At 27.3% G+C, this 21,356-nt stretch overlaps 3 protein-coding genes and 1 long non-coding RNA gene across 4 annotated transcripts in view; 1 reads left to right on the forward strand and 3 right to left on the reverse strand.

Annotated features, from left to right (window-relative positions):
* LOC114128798 (proteasome activator complex subunit 3-like) overlaps positions 1-18,590 on the reverse strand; it is a 32,422-nt gene extending 13,832 nt beyond the window's left edge. The window contains exon 1 of the mRNA XM_050206097.1: positions 18,475-18,590. The gene's annotated coding sequence lies outside the window, so the exon portion shown is untranslated. The remainder of the gene's footprint in view (positions 1-18,474) is intronic.
* LOC126552472 (bombyxin F-1-like) lies at positions 436-1,421 on the reverse strand. The gene is made up of 4 exons (XM_050207173.1): positions 1,256-1,421; positions 809-923; positions 614-711; positions 436-476 (listed from the first exon to the last, which is right to left on the reverse strand). The coding sequence occupies exons 1-4, from the start codon at positions 1,419-1,421 to the stop codon at positions 436-438; spliced, it is 420 nt and encodes a 139-aa protein (XP_050063130.1).
* On the forward strand, positions 12,790-19,985 carry LOC126551829 (uncharacterized). Its single transcript, XR_007605710.1, has 5 exons — positions 12,790-13,595; positions 13,675-13,757; positions 13,973-14,122; positions 19,677-19,726; positions 19,885-19,985. It is a non-coding gene; the product is annotated as an uncharacterized LOC126551829 (long non-coding RNA).
* On the reverse strand, positions 16,759-19,908 carry LOC126551828 (proteasome activator complex subunit 3-like). The gene is made up of 6 exons (XM_050206098.1): positions 19,666-19,908; positions 18,850-18,882; positions 18,257-18,372; positions 18,078-18,186; positions 17,846-18,016; positions 16,759-17,173 (listed from the first exon to the last, which is right to left on the reverse strand). Exons 1-6 carry the CDS (start codon positions 19,690-19,692, stop codon positions 16,985-16,987), a joined length of 645 nt encoding a protein of 214 aa, XP_050062055.1. The 5' UTR covers positions 19,693-19,908; the 3' UTR covers positions 16,759-16,984.
* Positions 19,986-21,356: the final 1,371 nt, after the last annotated feature.

Here is a 21,356-nt window from a genome sequence, read left to right on the forward strand (position 1 = left end):
ATATGTATGTACAAGAATGAAATATAACAAACAAATACCAATTACGCGTACAATATTACTGCGAACTGAACAACACGGTAAGTCGCGATACGTAGTCACTGACGGAATGAAAATTGAGCATCTGATCAGCTGGTATTTATAGGCTCCGCTTTGTTCTAGAACATCCCCGAGTATACTCTAGCGAGACCATCGTGGAATATTCTAGAACATGGGTTTTTCCTATTGTACGCTGTCGACATCGTAAATAATTTGGGCGGCTCGTTGTGTATTGTTCACGTCGCCACATTTATTTAAATTATTAAAGAAACATTTAAACTGTAATTTTAAATAAGAATTATTCAATTTATTCATTTACACTGTTACTTTTTAGGAGAAATAGATAATATAGATTAAAAAAAACACTTTTAGTGGTGTTTGAAAAATGAAAGCATAACATTAGTTGGTTAGCAAGGTTTCTTTTGGAATATTCAATACAACTATAAAGGGCACCGTTTTAGAAATTCTTAAGATTTGATTACTTTCATTAATTTACAATAACTACTTATTTATATATACCATAGAATTTATAATAACATTTTATCCCACAAATGATAATTAAAGTATGCATATTTACCATTGTTAAAGTATTGGGTAAGAAGGTCTCCTCCTTTAAGTGGCACTTTGTTTATTTTCTTTGGTCTACTGGTTGTAGTTGTTTCTACAGGTTTAGTCCTGTAATTTATAAAATTATTAATCATTCATAGAAAAAATCAAAATCATAATTTGAAACAGAGTACAATTTTGTACAATGTCATTACAAAACACATACATTTTTGGTTCAGCCGGTTCAGGTCCACAATAGTTTATTTTGACGTATTGTCTTGTACAAGTTTTTAAACAACAGTCATCGATAATACCCCTTTTATGATGCCGATGTCCATTACCTAAAAAATGAAGTAAATCATATATCTCAATATGGTTTGAATTGAATAAACAAACCTATCTACATAATATGATACATTATAATTGTATTCAATTATTGTATATATATTTAAAAAATATATTTAACAATTTTTAATAGATATTGTTTCTCCTTCAAGTTATTTTCATTTTTAAATCTCTATGATTTCCCACCAGTTAATGTGGATCACTAGAGACCCTTACGTATCAATGGGAATAGTTTTAAATGAGGTGTTGGTTAGTTATGTAATTATATTGAAGGAGCATCACATTGTAAATAATTGATAGTCAGATATTAAAAAGAAATTATATTTACCTCTAGCTTCATTATATCGCCCCTTGCAAATGATGGATAGTTCAACTGCCAACTGTTGTCCGCAAAACCGTACAGGTGTTTCCATATATAAAGCTGGTACAGGTGACGCCATAAAAATATCCAAAAGCTGGATGAGAAATACAAAGAATACTTTGATTAACTTCATTTTTTCTGTAACATACAAAATATAACTAAAATTAATTACATTACAATCCAAATATATATATATATATATATATATATATATATATATATACAGGGTGTCCCACGGAGATCTGACAAATGAAATAACTTTTGTTCTGATTAATATTTTTAAAAAATTTCTTTTAAGTATATTCATAGACAATTACACTACATTTTTAGTATACATTTTTTATTTTTTATTTTTTAATACTGAAAATAAAAAACTTAAAAATTGATAAAAAAATTTTCCAGAATATTCAAAATAGCCAATTTGTAAATCTGATTTTCAGAAAAATTTATATGGTAAAAACATTTATTTAAATCAAGTGGCTGATTTTTTACAATTTTTTTAAATATCAATATTCTTGTTAAGTAACATACGCGGGCGCCTATGGGTATCATTGTATTGTTATTTCATTTGTCAGATCTCCGTGGGACACCCTGTATATATATATATATATATATATAATGGTATAATTAAAGAGGATAGGTGAATTAAAAAAAAACAGAACATTTTTTTAAGATACCTGTGTAAAAATAATTAAAATTATATCTATATTTAATAAATTGAATTGTGGATTATTTTTAAATTCTTACTTATTATCATTTAATTATTAATATTAACCAGTGTATGATGTTAAAAAAATTATAAAAACTAATAATGATCTATTAAAGAACTAAACAAAAAATTATCTATTTATAATAAAGAAGTATAACATACCTTTATAGAAAATTTTGGCAGGGAAGAATATATAATTCGGAATGGTTCACGGGATGTGTGGACCTTCTACAAACACTGGAGCTAGACTGAATTGTCATCATTTTAGGTATAGTGCTGTCGATGGCTTTTACCTGCGTCTATAAAGATTATTGGTAGATATCTAGTGGGGGTTGATATTGATGAATATCAACCCCCACTAGATCCCCCATTGGGAGGATGACCCGTTAGGTCGCAGTATAAAGAATTTACCTGAAAACACGTTTGGGTGCATTTATGAAGACACCTTTTGGCACAATAAGTCTGCCACTAGTAATCGAATATCTTATATTATAAGGAATATTAGTAATGTAAGTATATTATAAGACCTATATAAGTCTATATTAAATTACATAAAAAAACTAGTACAAAATATGTACTTATTTTACAACAATTGTTATTATCTTAGAACATTACAAAATATTTTTTCCCCTAAATGTTGTCAATATAATAATTATTATTCCATATACTCTGATACTCGTAATCGGCGAGCACCAAGCGAGCGTCACGGCAGATTTTTATTATAGTATTACAAAGCAAAAATAGGGTGAGTAAATGGGTAACGCTCTGCTGTACAATAGGTATCAGTAGAACACTATAAACGATGAGTTAAATTTGAATACAATGATAAATAGGTGTCATAATAACAACAATTCTGAACGGAGATGATTTGTCAACCTAGGATATATTTATAAATAGCCTTAAAATAAGATAAAAAATTTTGAAAATTAAATTATGTAACAAAAATGCCAATCTAAATAACTGATGAAATTTTGGTACTCAACTTAAGTTAAAACTTATTGAATAATAACAATTATTGGAAATCTTTATCGTTACGCAAATTTTGAGACGCTCATAACATTTTTCTAATAATAACGCTCGAGTTTTTTCTTTTCGGTTATTTGAAGGAAAACTTATGGAAAACTTTGTGTTGAATTTTTCTACCTTGAATACAAATACTTAAATATTTTTGAATCTAAAATTACAAAATTACTTGTAAATTTTTGAGATTTGATGTATTTCTTTATAACTTTAAACGTTTATAAAAAAAATTGTGACTAACGATTTTTAATTTTTTAAACTATAATAATAACAATTTATAAGTAATCTTGTATATTCAATTTTCAAGTTTTGAAGTTTATTTATGTGTATTGAAGGTAGTATTATTATTAGAGAGAGAGTTGGAGACAAATCCCCCACAGCTTGTTTTGCCAAGAAAGATTTAAGCCCCTCTATAAAACAATCAAATCCCTCTCCTATGGATAGGTTACTATACCTAATACGGTAGTACTACAATTTTTTTCTGTAAGCTGTAATTTTCATAATTTGTTAATTATACATCACATATTATCATATTACGTGTTCTCTTTATATATTATATTAATTATTAATAATATACAAAAGTCATTGGAGGATTATGTGTCCCTTAAATAATTTCCGAGGAGAAACATCTTATACTTCCCATAACAAAGTTGGGAAGGTATAATCACTTTTCATTCAAGGAAGATCAGTATGGCATATATTGTATTCATAAAAAAAAATGAAAAGTAAAATAAGTCAATTTTTTATATCTGTTGTAGATATATAATCAAATCGAGCATGTATATTATTAGTCACGATAATGTTACCTATTAAAAAATATAAGTGAATATAATCTTTGCATCTTTGTATCTACTCCTACGTAATAAGGCAAGCTCATTCGACAAACATTTACCACAAAATTGTTGCATCTGATTCGTGTAATCGTCGTGTAAGAGAGACACCACAACAATTTTTAAACACGATTCGAGCAATAAAATATGTAATATTATGGCACATAACTTCATTATGGTCTATAAAATACATAAAATAATATGGATTATCAGTAAGCATGCACAACTAACAATTATATAATTAAAAAATAATAATAATAAATAGGTATTGTAATAACTTTTTAATGCATTTATTTGTAAACAAATAATTTATTTATTACATCATTTTTATAATTTTGTTTTAATTTCTCTCCCCTCCGATTAAAATCCTAGCTATGCCCTTGGTTGCAGTAAAATGTATAACTCTTCAATTATTTGAAGTGTTTAATTTTCCTACTAAGAAAAAAAAATGTCTCAGTTTACAAATTTTAAGTGCGAAAAAAATTAAATATCTACTGTTTTTGTCTTGTGATATCACAATTCACAACTAAGCTGGGAACCGGGAATCACCTACAACCCATTTAAAAAAATATATTAACTGTTCAGTTGTGTAGATTATGTGAATAGCTTTTATTTGTAAACTACCTACTTATTAAGAGGATGTCAGCGCACTATTTGTTTTCTCTCTCTGGCCCACGCGCGACATAGACAAAACGCATTTACGCAGAATCATTTTCTCTATGATTTTAAGTAATCTTAGAGTAAAAACACCCATTACAAAAAAGATAGAAAATAATATTTTTGAGGGAATGACATATCGATTTATCAAAATATGGTCTCAAAACAATTTAAACATCGTTTAAATTTACATTATTTTGTTTATTTTGAAAGTCAAACATCAATAAAATATAAAATCGATATGTCATTCTCTCAAAAATATTATTATCTATCTTTTTTATAATAGATCCTTCTAACAGTAATAAAAATGTTATTATAAATTTTTAATGTAACCATTTTTTATATTTTGTAATGATCCATAGTACGACTTTCTGTTTAAGTTTTCTATAGGTACCAATAGGTAGTGACGTACCGTTAGATTTAACTTACCTTGTTACCTATAACAGCTAACATATAATAGTTTTTAATAGACTATATATATATATATATATATATGTATATATGTACATTTAATACAAATCAATACAATCTATATCGATTTTTATTTAGAAACATAGTTTCTTACTACTTACAAACAAATCCAGATTATGCAAGTTTCCTACAATATGTTACAGCTTTTATGGTTAATTCCGTTTTATCTCTAGTCGTTACTTTTATTTTTTTTTTGTACATAAATATTAATTATAATATATAAGTGGTAATAAAATATAATTTTTAACTATGTAATATAAGTAAGTGTTTGGGCCCTGTTCAAATCGGAGTATCGGACTTCTATTATATTTTAATTAGGGCGCGAGCGACTGCTTGTTATTGCCGTCTGGTAACACATACACATTACACACACAATCAGTTATTTATTATATTTATATTGCTTTATTTTTGTCGGTATTAATTGTGTCATTTTGAATTATATAATATAATATTATATTGTTAAGTACTTAAAGACGCATTTTCGCCTGCTGCCGTTTCGGCGAGTGCGCGAATCGCCGTTATATTCTATTGGTTTTACGAATGCAAAATATAGGCGTTTGGTAACTATTTTTTATATTTCAATATTAATTGTATTATTAAATTGAGTAGGCACGAATCGCCACTATTTATTATATTATATGTTGTTATGGTTTTATTTAAAATATTATCCTTTGAATTTTCTGTGTACGTGAATAATAATTAATTTATACAGTATCTAGGAGATCAGCTGGACAGTCTGCAGTGTTTTATTATACAGCAATACAGCAATTTATAAAAAAATTCTTGTTACCATTTTGTTGATTGCTTTGTACGAGTGTACACTGTACAAGTACACACAGTGTACGAGTACCTATACATCGCCAACACATTAGCACTTACACGATTTTTTCGGTGACCCTGTCCACCACCCGATGAGTGCTATACTCCTATATACACAGTTTACACATACATAGATCAGTCGGTAATAGTCACAGTCAGGGGTGGCTCGTGGGTGCTGGTGGTGGGAGTGTGACTTTAAATATAATATCTCTAGTCATGGGTATAACAAATTATCAAATTAAATGTTATACAATTTAATATATTTATTATACTATGTGCACATATCGACATGTGGAACTAATTAAAATTTAAAAAAAAATACAATTTATACTGAAAATACGTATGACAAAAATCTACTTCCTACTAGTTGCAGTAGAAAATTAATTAAAAATTTAAATAGGTAATAATAACAACGAGCGTAAACTCCGTTAATTTTAAAAATAGAAATAAACTACCTAATATGGCAATATAATAGTATATTTTACCGTACGACTGACGCTGCCTGTCGTCCAAAACTCAAATATAAGATCGCAGCTTAAACGTACCCGCACGCACACGATTGTAGCGCCGTGACTTATAATATTATACGTATTACATTTATTCACTTATTAGTTATTATTATTGCAATACAGTATACACCAGTGGTTTTCAACCGGTGTGCCGCGAGAAACGTTATTAAATTTTGAAAACAGTGTTTTCGGCGAAGTTGTTGAAGTTATTGTGATTGTCAAGTGCGTGAGTGTGCCGTGAAAATTTGTGATGTATAATAGTCAGGGGCGGCTCGTCAGGGGAGACTTTGAGACTGAGTCTCCCCCTTAAAAAAACCCAGTTACTTGTAAATAATAATTAATTAAAATAATAATGCATAAAAATATTTTTATTCGAATTGAAAATATAATATTATACAATTTATATCGTTTTCTTTGTTTATTATTATAAATTGAAAGCAACCAAGTCTAAAACCTTTAAATAGTTATTTTAATAGAAATGCTATATTAGTTTTATCGATGACGGTGACGGTCGCCGTTACAGTGAAACTGCCGCCCGACAGTCTCAATCATAACATGTAAAATGGTACGGCCGGTTTGATGGAGGGCCGGAGGGGGCAGGGAGAATAAGCTGCGTATTATAGACTCTATTGAGACTGGGTTCACGACAATAATTGCCGTACCGCGCGCCGTTCTTATAGTCGCTGTCATAATTTAATGCATTTTTATGATTTAATAACTATAACACGTTTACTACAGGGTTTTATACTATCTTCTATTTGATATTTGTTATATTTCTAATTATTTTAAAAATGCAAAAAGACAATATAATAGACATATTATTAACTAGTGGTTTTAATACTTTAACTTACGAACAAAAAAATCAAATTAAACTTAAAAATATTAACTAAATATGTAATACTATAATATATTAGATTTTCAATAACAGGGTTTTTCTTGTTCGTTGTTATACGTAGTTTATGTTAAATAATTTTAAGTCTCCCCAGAATATTAACTCACGAGCCGCTACTGAATTAATAGTGTGCCGTGAACCAAAAAAGGTTGAGAACCACTGCAATATACTATACATGACGACCTGGCGGCCACTCGCATAACACCTGCACAGTATTTGCCGGAGGACTTATGCTCAACTATACCTGTATACATTGTCCCTAATCTTGATTCCGTGAAAAATTTCGACCTGCTAAAAACATTTTGTAATACCTACCTATGTATAGGTTATAGTTGTATGTTTATCTTTCAGACATTTCCACTGTAGGCAGGAAATCGACAGGAGGTCGGTACACCTATTTTATTTTATATATATTATATATTATATATTGTGTACAGTGTACTGCAAAGAACTTATATTATAAATTCATTGTATTAATGATTTCTAACGAAATACGTACCACTGTAGTCGAACAATTATTCTGACCATTTGAAATTCCGGAGAATATTGTGCTATTGACCATTGTTTGCGATACTGAGAAAATTTTTTGTGCTGTTGGAAATATATTTTTATGTTGTTGCCTATGTTATAACAATATTATTATGGGCGAGATGGTTGGTGAAATGGCTCGAAAATTATATTTTTCAAGTATCAAAAACCACCGATTTTCCACCTTTTTAAATTTTAAATATTACATGTTAAAATATTTTACCAATTCTATGTATTATTTTTCGGAAGTCAATTATCTTAATCTTATCGATACTTGCTTACACCGAAAATAGACATATTTCTCATGCACTTGTAAGTTGTATGATTTAGTATTATGTATATTATATAATACACTATTTAGTATTTATATGCGTTATAAATATCCCAATAAAAACACTACGCCAAACTCCGTGTAAAAAAACGCTCAGTATAAAAAAAATCCACCTCAAAAAGTTGTGATATCATTTTATAGCTATGTATTTAAACTATATAGGAAATTTATAATATTAAAATTTATTTTTAATTTTTAAAAATATTATTTTAAATTTTAATTAAAACATTATTTAAAACTCATGAGAATTCATTTCGTATTGAGTATACATGTTATCTTTGAAAATGAGTGATACTAATTAAGTGTTATATAAATTACTAATTAAGTGTTATAATTTTAAAGTCACCAGCTAAGTTCAATTTATAAGCAATGAATTTTAACATAAATTATAATAATATATCTATTCCTATATAGTTTAAATACATAGCTATAAAATGATATCACAACTTTTTGAGGTGGATTTTTTTATACTGAGCGTTTTTTTACACGGAGTTTGGCGTAGTGTTTTTGTTGGGATATCACTAATTTTTTTTATGTTATTATTATTATTATTGTTGTTGTTGTTGTTGTAATCATTATTATTAAATATTATAATGTCATATATGTATTATTATATATCAAACATTTAAGTTTTTAATTATTTTTTTCCATTAATATAATGTAAATATCTTCCCCCCCCCCCCCGAGGTCACCATACTTTATTTGAGTATCATTACACCTTACTTAATTATTTTGATGCCCGATTAAGTTTGTATAATGGCCCTCGGTCATTTGTTCCCCACGATGACATATAACTGAATGCACTCGATAATAGATTGAATTAATTTTTAATTTTGTAGTTGGAACTTGATTAATTATTAGGTTATTAATTTTATTTTGGAAATTGTTGGACCAGAGTAATACTTGTAGCATTATATATATATATTGAAACATAGATAATAAAATCTATAATTATCTATGTATTGAAAGAACAATATTGATAAATGATAATATACGCGAGCCGTTACGTATTAACTGAAAACACCGCCACCGCAAGCGCTGTGACAAAGCACGCGCGTACGGTAAGTGTGTGTGTGTATCTCCTCAGTGGGCGGGGAACTTCATGCGGGCCGCAGCCCGCAGGGAATATTATCGAATAATATTTTCTTTTTTTGCCATAAAAATTCATAATATACATATTTGGTTATAACTCCATTTATAATGTTCAGATCGGATTAAAAAGTGCAGCATGCACTTCTACGGAACATTTCCAATAAGATTGGTGCATTGTCAAACTAAATTATTGTACAAGAAATTAGGTATGCATTGTCAACTATTTTTTTTCGTGATTTCAGATGCTTCCTGTAATTATACCCGGCAGTTGTCGCGCGTTGTGATTGCCGATGCGTTCATTTTAAGGCGTTTTTTTTTTATACTTATCGCGACCCTGCCGGGTCGTTGGATAACATTATAATAGATAGCGGGCCTTGCTTTCTTTCGATTCAATTCCAATAATCCCAACGATAATTATTTTACAAATCGTCGGCTTTCTACTCATTGTATTAGTATCATAATATCATATTAATTGAAGTACAATATTAGTTTGAGAATGTATCTAATATTTAGTGTGGTGTTTATGTTATTCAAATATACAGGTACATTACAGTTTTTGTGAGATGGTCTAATTGGATTTTAATCATTTATTTGACTTTTATATTTTTTATATTTCATAGTAACGTAATTATACGTTAAGTTAACGTTTATTTTTAAATATTCTAAGGAGAGTGTCAAGACATATTAAACGGATGTCGTATACCTAACCTATACTTGCACACTATATTGTCTCCGTGTCTATCCAACAAAGAAAACGGGATAAAATATACACACATTTTACTCATTAACCCCATACATCCTAATTCTATTAGTTTCTAAATAGTAACTAACTATCAAAACATAATATTATATAGGTATATATATTATTTATATCAAAAAATTATTATTATTATCATATGTTACACGTATCGGCAAATAATCATTGATTTTATACCTATTTACAGACGCTATATTGAATTATACTGCATTTATAACTTACTATAATATGAGTATATAATATTGGAAATAATTACGAGTATACGATGTGTTTTAATGTTTCATTAAAATATATATTTTGCCTATTGGAACTTAAATAAATGATAATATTTTAATTATCTAAGTTCCCTGTTTTTATAAAATCATATAGAAATGTTTATAGGAGTTCTCGGCATTTTGATAATATATGCTATGGTTAAAGTCCGAAATATAGCTAAGGTGCACATTATCCATACTAGTTGGATAAAGTAAACATGTTTGCATGTTTGTATAATATAATAATCCAATACTATGCAGAATAATGAAAATTAATCGGTTCCGAAGTTAATGGGGGAAATAGTATAATACGAAATCTAATAACATAAAAATATAATAAACAAATCACGTTGAGGTCACCAAAATGCACGGCCCGGGAGCGTTTAATAGTAATAGTAATAAGTATACGCGAGCCCGGTGACCTGCTACTTCGTTGCGTTCGCACACATCAACCGACTTGTGTAAAATGTGTATACGTGTATAGCGACTCAAAGGAAGTGTACGGTCAGGTTAGATTTCATTTGTGTACATGTATCTAGATATACTTTAACTAAAAAAATTTAAAATCCTCTCTGATTGTACGGTTAAAGTATTTGAGGAACCACTAACCTAAATTTCAAATTCGTAGTTGTTATATAGTAACTTTTTGCGCCTGGAACGAACAACAATAGATTTCTTAATATAATTCGTACGCGCCTAATACAACACACCGACCGATAAACTTTAATAATACTTAATATTATTATATTATAAAATATTATGTACAGATAACTACTACGAGGTATTAACGATTTGGCCTTACAAGGTTAAATGGAGCATTTAAAATCGTTATAGAAACATGTGAAGGCAGTGGCTAAAGTAGAATATCAAGACGTGTCTTTGAATAGAGACGGTCCCTTTTATATGATATACGTAGATGTACAGCATTAAAGTAGCTGTGTAGGTCTCTATTATTCTCAGAATCGAACGTGAAACGAGCAAAAAAAATAACAAACCATATAATATTATCATACGAAAATTCGTACAAAGCGTGGCTACGTCGTATTTGTACAAAGATACGTCCATTATGTACTGTCGTACACTACACCCTCGAATACTGTACGGATAAAAATATTAATCTCATCGATGTGGTCTTAAATTATTTTCAAATGTGACAAAAGGGGACCTATTTATTAATAATATAGACTGTAGGCAGCGTTGGGTGAAATAATGTCTTTAATGGAACCACGGCGCCACTTGAAAGTCGGGAATAGTCGGATTGCAGTAATATTCCGGTAATTTTATCTTAGTAAAATATCTATTTTTCGACGTAGAGTGTAGGTAGAATAATATTTGCCAAGATTTTCTAAAGCATATCTAATCAATAATTTTCTGATGAAATTTTTAAGAATCATTTAGCATTAAACAGAGGACACTAAAAGGAAGTGTTTTTAGTAGTTTTATACTGTTCGATTTTCCTTTTCATATTAGGTATATTATATTATACAGCAGCGTTTCTTAATCTGTGTTCCGCGGAGATCACTTCAGTGTTCCGCAAAACTAAAGTGCTTTTTTTCAAAATGTTCAAAAAAAATTACTAAAAAAAAATCTTACTTAAGATTAGTGACTAGCGGGAAAAAATGTTTTACGCGTTACAACTATTGAAACAAAGTACAATGTCTAACTATCGAGCTGCAGTAACTTATTGTCGAAAGCTTAACACGAGTAGCTAAAAATCTAAAAAAAAACATAGGGTTCCACGATTAAAGTGAACATAAAAAAGGGTTCCATGGATAAAAAAGTTTAAGAAACGCTGTTATATAGCATGAAATTGATCTAATATTATACTGTTTTTAGTGAACACGACTATACAGATGTTAATGTCGGGTATGTTATTAGGTAAACAATATAGGCGAGTAGTAGAATATAGATAATATCACATAATAAATAATATTATTTTATTATTCTTTAAAATATTGTGTTGGGTACCCAACACAATGTAATACACTTCATCAATACTGCAGACGTAATGAAAGCAGTATAGAACCATAATAGATGTTCGAGCGAACGTACGGCATATATTTGTCACCGGCCGACACACACACACACACACACACACACACATTCACGCGCGCCTGCCGTGATTTTTATATTTATGTTGTTTTAATAATTATTTGTGTCTTGTGAATTATATAATAACGTTATGCAACGGCGTTTTATCGTCTGCCGCCGCATTCCGTATCGTCCGTTACTATTATTATAATGTCTTAAGTCTTCTCTGCAGTGTTGATCCATTACGCCCCCTGTACGTGTGCTAATCGCCGTCGGTAAATTTTACTTAAAATTGTTTGTGTGAAATTTTTGTGTGCGCGAAATCGCCACTAAGTTACTTTCCTCGAGTGATATTGTTCGTGCGGGCTAATTGCGACTTTTTTCTTATCATACCTTACGTGGACGGTGTTTATTCTGAGCCTTTCATTGAAGTAAACGAGATGTTAAATATATAAAAAAAAAATTCGTGAAGAGAAATCGCAAAAAATATTTTATTGTTAGGTGGTCAACGTTATGTATGAAAATCAAATCAGAAAACAAATAAATGCTAATGCAAGACATCTAGCATTTTATGTACCTAAATCTAAATATCATCGAAGTTTAATGTTTAAATCAATTTATAAATAATAAAAAAATGTTATCTAATAAATATAATTATAAATATAATCTAATAGAAATAAATTTAATATTGCATAAAATGTATTTTATTATTTTATTGTTTACTTATATAAATTTATAATAATTATAATAGATAGATTGCACTTTGCAGTCTCCACCTTCCAGTGATAAGAAAGTTGATTACCTAGGTCCTAGGTAATTGTTTTATTTTTTTTTACCGTATGCAATGCATGAGTTTTTATTTTATTAGTATTTTTGTCCATCCTAAAGAAAAAACTAAAAATATGATAAAACTTTTATAACTTTATTTTTGAATTCGTATTATGTTTAATTGAGATTGATACAAGACATTTAAAGACTATTAATTTCAATTTCGTAGTGTGAAAATTTAAAAATTCTAAATGTGTAATGTATAAGAGTTCTGGAACGATAAATTTATCTGATGGATCTTAATGAAACGTAATAATACATTCAAATCCATTTTGAATCGGTTTCTGGCTTGCCGATTGCCTCCAAGCGTTTTATCCAACGTGTCTGAAGTGTACGGTATCGTCAGTATGCTGATATATTAGAAACGACAACTGGTTGCGTCGTCTCCATTACATTACAGTGTAAACACTACAAACAGCATGTTATTCGGGAAGCTGTTCGAGGCTGTTTAGTGTGTTTTTTGTTTATTTTCTGTTTTATATCCAAGTTCGTACAGATATCATTGTTGAATATCACTCACGTGCTCACAAGCGCCATTCACTTGTTTGCCACTTATCAGCCGTAATTCAAAATAAAACAGTAAGTATGAATGCACAACCTACACCCTTTCTAATTACCAACATAAAAAATATTTAATTTTAATGATTTGTGTTTATAGTAAGTGATAAACAATAGGAAGATAATATTATAATTTGATATGGAATCAAGAACAACGTTGATTGATTCCACAATAAGTTCCAAGTAAGCAAATACATTATTAGTGTAAAATTACAAATAAAAAATTTACACTTGTTTTGTTTGTAAAAAACTTTTTTTTTTTAAGAACTTTCTGACACTTGGTATTCTTATAATTTATAATATATTATGTATTATTTAGTTTTTACATTGTACCTTATTAAATTGTTAGTTACCTATTTAATAAAAATATATTTGTTTTTTATCGCAATTTATTTTAGGTATAATTATATAATAAACAGTTCTACAGTGTTAATAATTCCACTTACAAGATGTGATCATCTATTCAATCGACCATCTAATATAATAGCTAAACAGGAATTTATTAACAAGACTGACGATTATAATGATAATCAATTATTACAAATTGGGTAAGAATTGTATTTGTTTCATAATATAATAAGAAACTTAATGATACTATTTTAATTTTGATAACATTTAAAAAAAAAATCATTTATTTTGTAATATTTATAAAATATATTATATCTCTTAATAAATAAAAAAATATAATGTAATAATATGCATTACTATAGATATCAATATTTTTTAATAAATACAATAATTTACACATTTTTCAGATGCTTAGTTATATATAAATAATATTTTTCAGATGCTTAGTTATATATAAATAATATTTTTATATAACTAAGCATCTGAAAAATGTGTAAATTATTGTATTTATTAAAAAATATTGATATCTATAGTAATGCATATTATTACATTATATTTTTTTATTTATTAAGAGATATAATATATTTTATAAATATTACAAAATAAATGATAATAGAAAATAAAAAAAAATATATTATATATAATATTACATATTATGTTCTATTACCATTTTTGTATGCACATCAAAATTATAAATTAAAAATTATTCTAATTTAATATTTAAAATATACTAAACAAAAATACCCTCTACAAATAGTTGCATATAAACATTTACTAAACACAATAAGCAAGAAGCAAGGTTGAGCTAACTAAAGAAACCAAGTTTCTTAGGTTCTCAATTTGTCCACTTCTGCAATGAAGAATTGTATATTTTTTAAGATTTTTGTCCTACCTAGCTTTGAAAATTCTGAGTTGATGTTATTCTCACCAAGTATATTATAATTTTTTAATGTGTTTACGATTTGTTCAATTTATTCCAAACTTGGTTTCTTAACTCCAAGTTTTACATTATCTCTACTTGTTTTTTTTTTTTTTTGTTAGGTAGGTAGTGATTGTTAAAATAATTTGTATTATATAGTAGTTTTTTTAAATTGTTCTTAAAGTTATTAACTTTTTTTTTTGATAAAAGATTCATCTTGTAATCCTTCAATATTAAAGAACGTGCTTTATAACCGTATTTTAATGAGTTGTATTTTTCAAAGATTAATCTTTAAATTTAAATTTTTTACTAATAGAAGGGCTAAAAATTAAAAATTTACCAAAGGACTTAAAACATCTATGAACGGGTTAAATAATAATCTCCTTAGCTCCTTTGTTTTGCCAAAAATAAGCAGGTATTTATTTAAATGAATACTAAATAATTATAGATGAGTTAAAAATAATAAAGCTGAGCCAGTGCATTAGAAAAAAAGTACACATGAATACTATAATCACTTATCTTTTCATAAAATATAAAAATAAAATGATGTTATTTAATATTTTATAAGACTGTATGTGAAACCGGAGAAAAAGTAAACATAAACATGACTGGAATAAAATCAAAAAGGATTATATCATTAGTCATGAATTTGAAAGTATAGTTCATAGCGAAGATCATTCTTCAGAATTCATTTTTTTGTATAAATTCAGAAAAAAGCTCTAACTTAGAGGAAAATACATTAACATGCAAGTTTTGTTGTAAGACATTTACTGATAAATTCAGTATAAGAAGACATATGAAAATATGTAGTAGAAAACCCACATTTACATATGATATGTGTAAACAATCATTTCATAAAAAACTACTGTCGATAACTCTTATATTAAATTATACAAAAGACAAATCTAAGAAATATGATATTCGTAATAAAATGTTAATAGAAACGGATATTTAAAAATTCATATGAGGATATATACTGGAGAATCCCTTTTTACTTGTGATATCTGTAATCAATCATTTCATTATAAAGCACTATTTTTAACAAGTCAATAGTCACATTGACATTTTTTCATGGGCCCCAACACGAACATGTTCAGTGGGGCCCAATATCTTCTTGAAGAATACATAAAAATAAATATTACATACAATAAAGTAGAAAACTCTTACAAGTGTAAAGCACGTTTAAAAAAATTTGCTAGTAGCTCAAATGTCAAAATTCATATGAGAATTATACAGGTGAAGAGACATATAAATAAGATATATGTAATAAAGAATTTCTTCATCAAAGACATTTTGATATTCACATGATCAAGCATACTGGGTTGAAACCTCATAAATGTGTTATTTGTAAAAAAGCATTTAATTTAAAATTAAGATTGATAAACCACATGAGAATTCATAGTAGTGAATAAAACAATAAGAAAATAACTACATATTAGAAAATGTACATATTTCATGAAGTTGTATTAGTAATTATCTCATAACCAATGTCGCCTATAATATGTAATCTCTTAACAGACTTTTTTTAAAATCATAATTTAATAGAAAAATATAATATGTGATACCTGACTTGATAATTCACATGATAGAACTTAGAATATTTAGTGTTATAATTCAAATAAAATAAAATAATAAAAGATAAAAAATAAAGAATCTCAACTACCTTTGGTAATATAAAACCTTTAAAAAAATAGTACACAAATAAACTAGCAATATTTTTGTACACCAATAAATTGCAGACAAACTTAAATACTTTTAACACATTAATATAATATACAGTAGTACCAGGGAAGCGTAGAAAAACGTTCCATTACAATATTATTGTCTGTCATAATATATTGTCTGGTCAAATAAATCTAGAATTTAATAGGATAGGATGCATGTAAACTGTAAATTAGAAACATTAAAGACATAATATTATTATTTATTACCATGCACATCTTAAATGTTGAACTGAAGAAAACATGTTGTATAATATCTATTCTTATTGTTAAAATGTTGCTTATATTTTCGACATAAAAATGAATATATTGAGGGAATGATAAGGGTATAAATTTAAATTTTAAAGTTTTGAGAATGAAGGCTAGAAATTAGATATATCTCTAGTCTTCGTTGTTATTTTTTGTGTATGATCTTACTGTACTTAATAAAGACTGTCATTGTTTGATGACCGCGGCTTCTTTATTTTGTCAAAGTTTTTGATGACTAGTTCATGCATTGTAGAATAAGAATTACGGGCTTCGTGCATGGCAAGAGACATAATGAAGTATTGTTTTTCGTCCAATTCTGCAACAGCATACTGATAGTCTTCAATGAATGGGTATTTGCAAACCTGAAAAAAGTGATTTAAATTATTAAAAATCTCATTTATTTAGTTACAACATAAAATTTAAAATGTGTTATTTTATATTTATAGATGTGTTTTATACATAAAACCAAATTTTACATTGAATATTTGAAATTTGAAAAGTAACTTGTTAGTATTTAAAAATAGTAAAATAATTATATCTTAAATGTATAAATTAAACTTTAAATTCATATCAAAAAGTTATTTTTCTGAAATGCAATATTTTATTTATGACAATAATAGTTATTCTATGATCATCGCTAAATTTACTACACAATATTGCGTTGAAAATTGTTTTTATTTGCTCCAGAATTTTTTATATCAAAATAAATAGAATTGAGTTTATAATCTCAATACATGTATTTTTATATCATAAATATGTATATATATATATTGAATTTGACAGTTTTGCAGGTTGTTTGTACTAGTGATTTTATCTCAGAACGATTATTGTATTGGTGTATCATCCGAGAAAGTAGCAAGAGTAGTGTTGTTGAACCAAGATAGATCTGTTGTATAGACATAGAAAAGTCGGGAACAGAATACTGGTTTGTAAATTACATAGAATAAACCCAATTAACTAATCAGCAATCTAGTAATTTTCAAAAACCTAGCAATACATTAAACATAATTTTAACTATTAAAAATAGTACAAACCTTGGAAATAAGTGATGCACGAGCTGAATAGTAGAGCGTTATTTCCAAAAGAGATTTGGTAGTTTTTATTTCAACCTCGTTTATAGCAGAAATAGTTTCTTCTTGCACAGATACTCCAAAATTATTTCCATCTTCAATTTTCGGTATTAATAAGGATACCCACATTATCAACTAAAAATACAAAAACAAATGAATGTGATAATTGTGTAAATATTATAAATATTTTACGAACAGCTTTGGCATCTTCGGCTAATTGTGCGAGATTGGGTTTAACAATTTCAATAACTTCAACAATTTTCTTATTAGACGGTATGAGTGTTTGTCCCGAAATTGTATCTGATCTAAAATCAAAAAATTGTTTAAATATTTAATAATTTTAAACCAAAGCATAATAATATTCAATACAATTACTTTTTAATAAATTCACAGTTCATGTCATTTGAAGCAATTTTGAACTCAGGCATTTTGAGTAACTCGTTTAAATGTATAATTCGTTCAGGAAATTTTTGAACTAAACGATTCTCTGTCTACAATTTAAATATAAAATAAGTATTAGAAACTTTAACACCATATATTCTTAAAATTATACAAGATCTTTATAATTTCATTTTATATGTTAAAAGTATTACATTAAATTTGGTCTCGATAATTAAAATATGAAATACAAATGTATAATATACAGATATTGAAAAAATGTTCAACAGTTATAAATATATAACTTATAAAGCTATAACTAAAAGATAATCACTATTGAAGCATTATTTTTACAATTCATTTTTTTTATCAATAACTATAATATGATATAAAATCATATTTATCATAAGAATATTTGATAATTTAAAAATTGATAATAGGATTTATTCTAGTTGAGTAAAGTGTACAAAAATTGTTACTTTTGGAAACATGAAAATATACTAGATTATACAATACATGTTAAAACAAAAATGGTAGAGATCTGCAGACACAAATTTAATCTTACAAGTAAAAATAGTTTCAATACATACGTCAGCCTGCAATGTTTCATGTAATTCTTTTGCCTGAAAAACATAAATAATTAATAAAATATAAATAATAAGTAGAGAATTGTATGTAGAAAGTAAATAACATGATGATAATCTTAATGAAATTAATTTGTGAAAAAGTTTTATTACAAGATTTAATTGATGTTTGACCATGTTAATGATGACTGCAGAGCACAGATTTATATGAAGTAAAAACCATTGAATATGTACTAAAAAATCTAAAATACACATAAATATATGCACTAAAATGTTAAAATATATAAGTCAAATAAAAAAAAATATTTTTTAAACAATAGTGAAATAATATCGATGGTTAATAGTGGTCGTAATCAATATTTTTTTATCTTGGTATAAATATTTTATTTCCGCAATTATTGATCGAAGATCATATTTGGGAAAACCATTTATATCTTTAACCATACCGATTAATTTATTTTAATATTAATTGAAGCTATGAAAAAATAATATTTTTTTCTCATATTATACCTAATAATTGTATATATTTAAAAAATGTATTATAAAAATATGCACTAAAAAAGTTTCATTTTCAAACCGCTATGCCATGAAACAAGTATTATGCTCACTTAGCATAATATTATCATATGATTAACCAGAATAAATATGCAAATGCATACAAATCCATGCTGTAACGATGAGTTTAATATACAGTACACTAAAAATCTGAAACGCGAGTAAAATGATCTCTAAAAATTTTCGATTTTTAGTTATTCCATCAATCATATTGTATTGATTATTTTCAACTGATTATGCAGAAAAAATATATATTAATTAATTCACCTGTTTTACAGCTTCAGTTTGGGCCATTTTCTGTGAGTGAACAATTTGGTAATTGAAAGTTGTATGTATTCTGATGGAATCGATTGGAATATTATAGTATTTAAAAACGTAAATTTTAATCAAGTAGCGAAAGTGTAAGGCGGCTCTCTTACGTTATAATATTAACTGTTATAAAACAAACTAACAGCACAGTCAACTCACTGTAAATCTGTATCCTAGGTCAAAGACAAACACTTAAAGCAATTATCGTAAGAACTAAGCAGTAAGAAGTGTTGTGTGTAGGTAATAGTCGGGCATCGTACAGAGGACCCTGCGATAACAGCCAGATTTCTTATCATGGATTTCTCATGGAGTAAACGTATAAATCGTGGCCGAACGAAAAAATAAGTATAGCAATTATGAAATATTAATACTCAGATAAAATATTATTTTATTTATTTATTAATTTATAAAAAGGGTTTTGTACCCAATGACCATCTTCAGCCGGTGTTGCATCATGATTGCTAAACGAGAGAGGTTAGGGTTATGTTTTGAATGTCTGAAGGAGTGCAGCGTGCTAGTAGCAAAACTATCCCCTAAATCTATTTCAAAAATTATTTTGACCCAGGTGGGAAATTTGTTTACTCAAAGAATCGTAGTGAGACTTCACAATTCTGGATGCTTTTTTAATTAATTTGTAACTTTTGTATTTTGAATTTAGTGTTCGAACTTTTAATTTTTGTTATTGGCCCTCGTCGCCGTTGACGTCTACCCGTCGAGAAACATAGTTATCACTTATCAGTGTTTTCACTTTGACAGGCGAATGGTGAAGAGGTAACATAACATTTTGAAAAGTATTGTAGGCGATCAGATACAACTCATCATCGACTACTGTTTGAGATGTTAACTGATCCCAATCTCGAGCATTCAAACCGTTTATAAATTGTATTACAAGGATTTTTAGTGTGTTTGTAATTTATTTGCTTATATAATTATATATACTGCCAAGAAAATATTATTTTATGTGCATAAAATATATTAATCAGGTATCATGTATTCACATTTCACACACTATTTGAATGTCCTTAATTTATGCAAATACTTATGCTATAAAATTTCATATTAGTTTTTTAAAATAAACATACATAAAAGCAACGGTTTTTAAAATATTTCTACATTGCCTATATTCATACCTATTTTATAGTATACGTTTATAATAAATATACATAATTTATCCAAATATTTTAAATCCTGTAGAATTGTACTTAAATAATCAATAATATAATAATATGTAATAATATGTTTATAAACACTAAGCTACAATAAATTATACTTAAACACCAACTTAACCTACAATCACTTTAATTATTTTTAAATATTTAAATGTTAAATTTATTCTTGAACAAATTTAACGTACTCATTATAGCTAATTAATAAACTATTCATTTTACACATTTTGCAAATTATTAACAAAAGTCATCATTAATAAAAAAATAAAAATATATATATTTAATAGCCTTTGCATTTCATTATTTGGTTGGTTCAAAAATGTATATATTTATAAATATTATGTAATGTGACTTACCTAATTTATTTAAATTGTTTTCCCTTGCATGACATAAAATGTTGCAAAATTAAAAATATATAAACAAAAAACATTATACCAATATTGATAGAAAAATAAATGTTAAATAAGATACCTAATACCTATA

Source organism: Aphis gossypii, chromosome X (genome assembly GCF_020184175.1).
Source record: "Aphis gossypii isolate Hap1 chromosome X, ASM2018417v2, whole genome shotgun sequence".
Classification (NCBI taxonomy): Eukaryota; Metazoa; Arthropoda; class Insecta; order Hemiptera; family Aphididae; genus Aphis; species Aphis gossypii.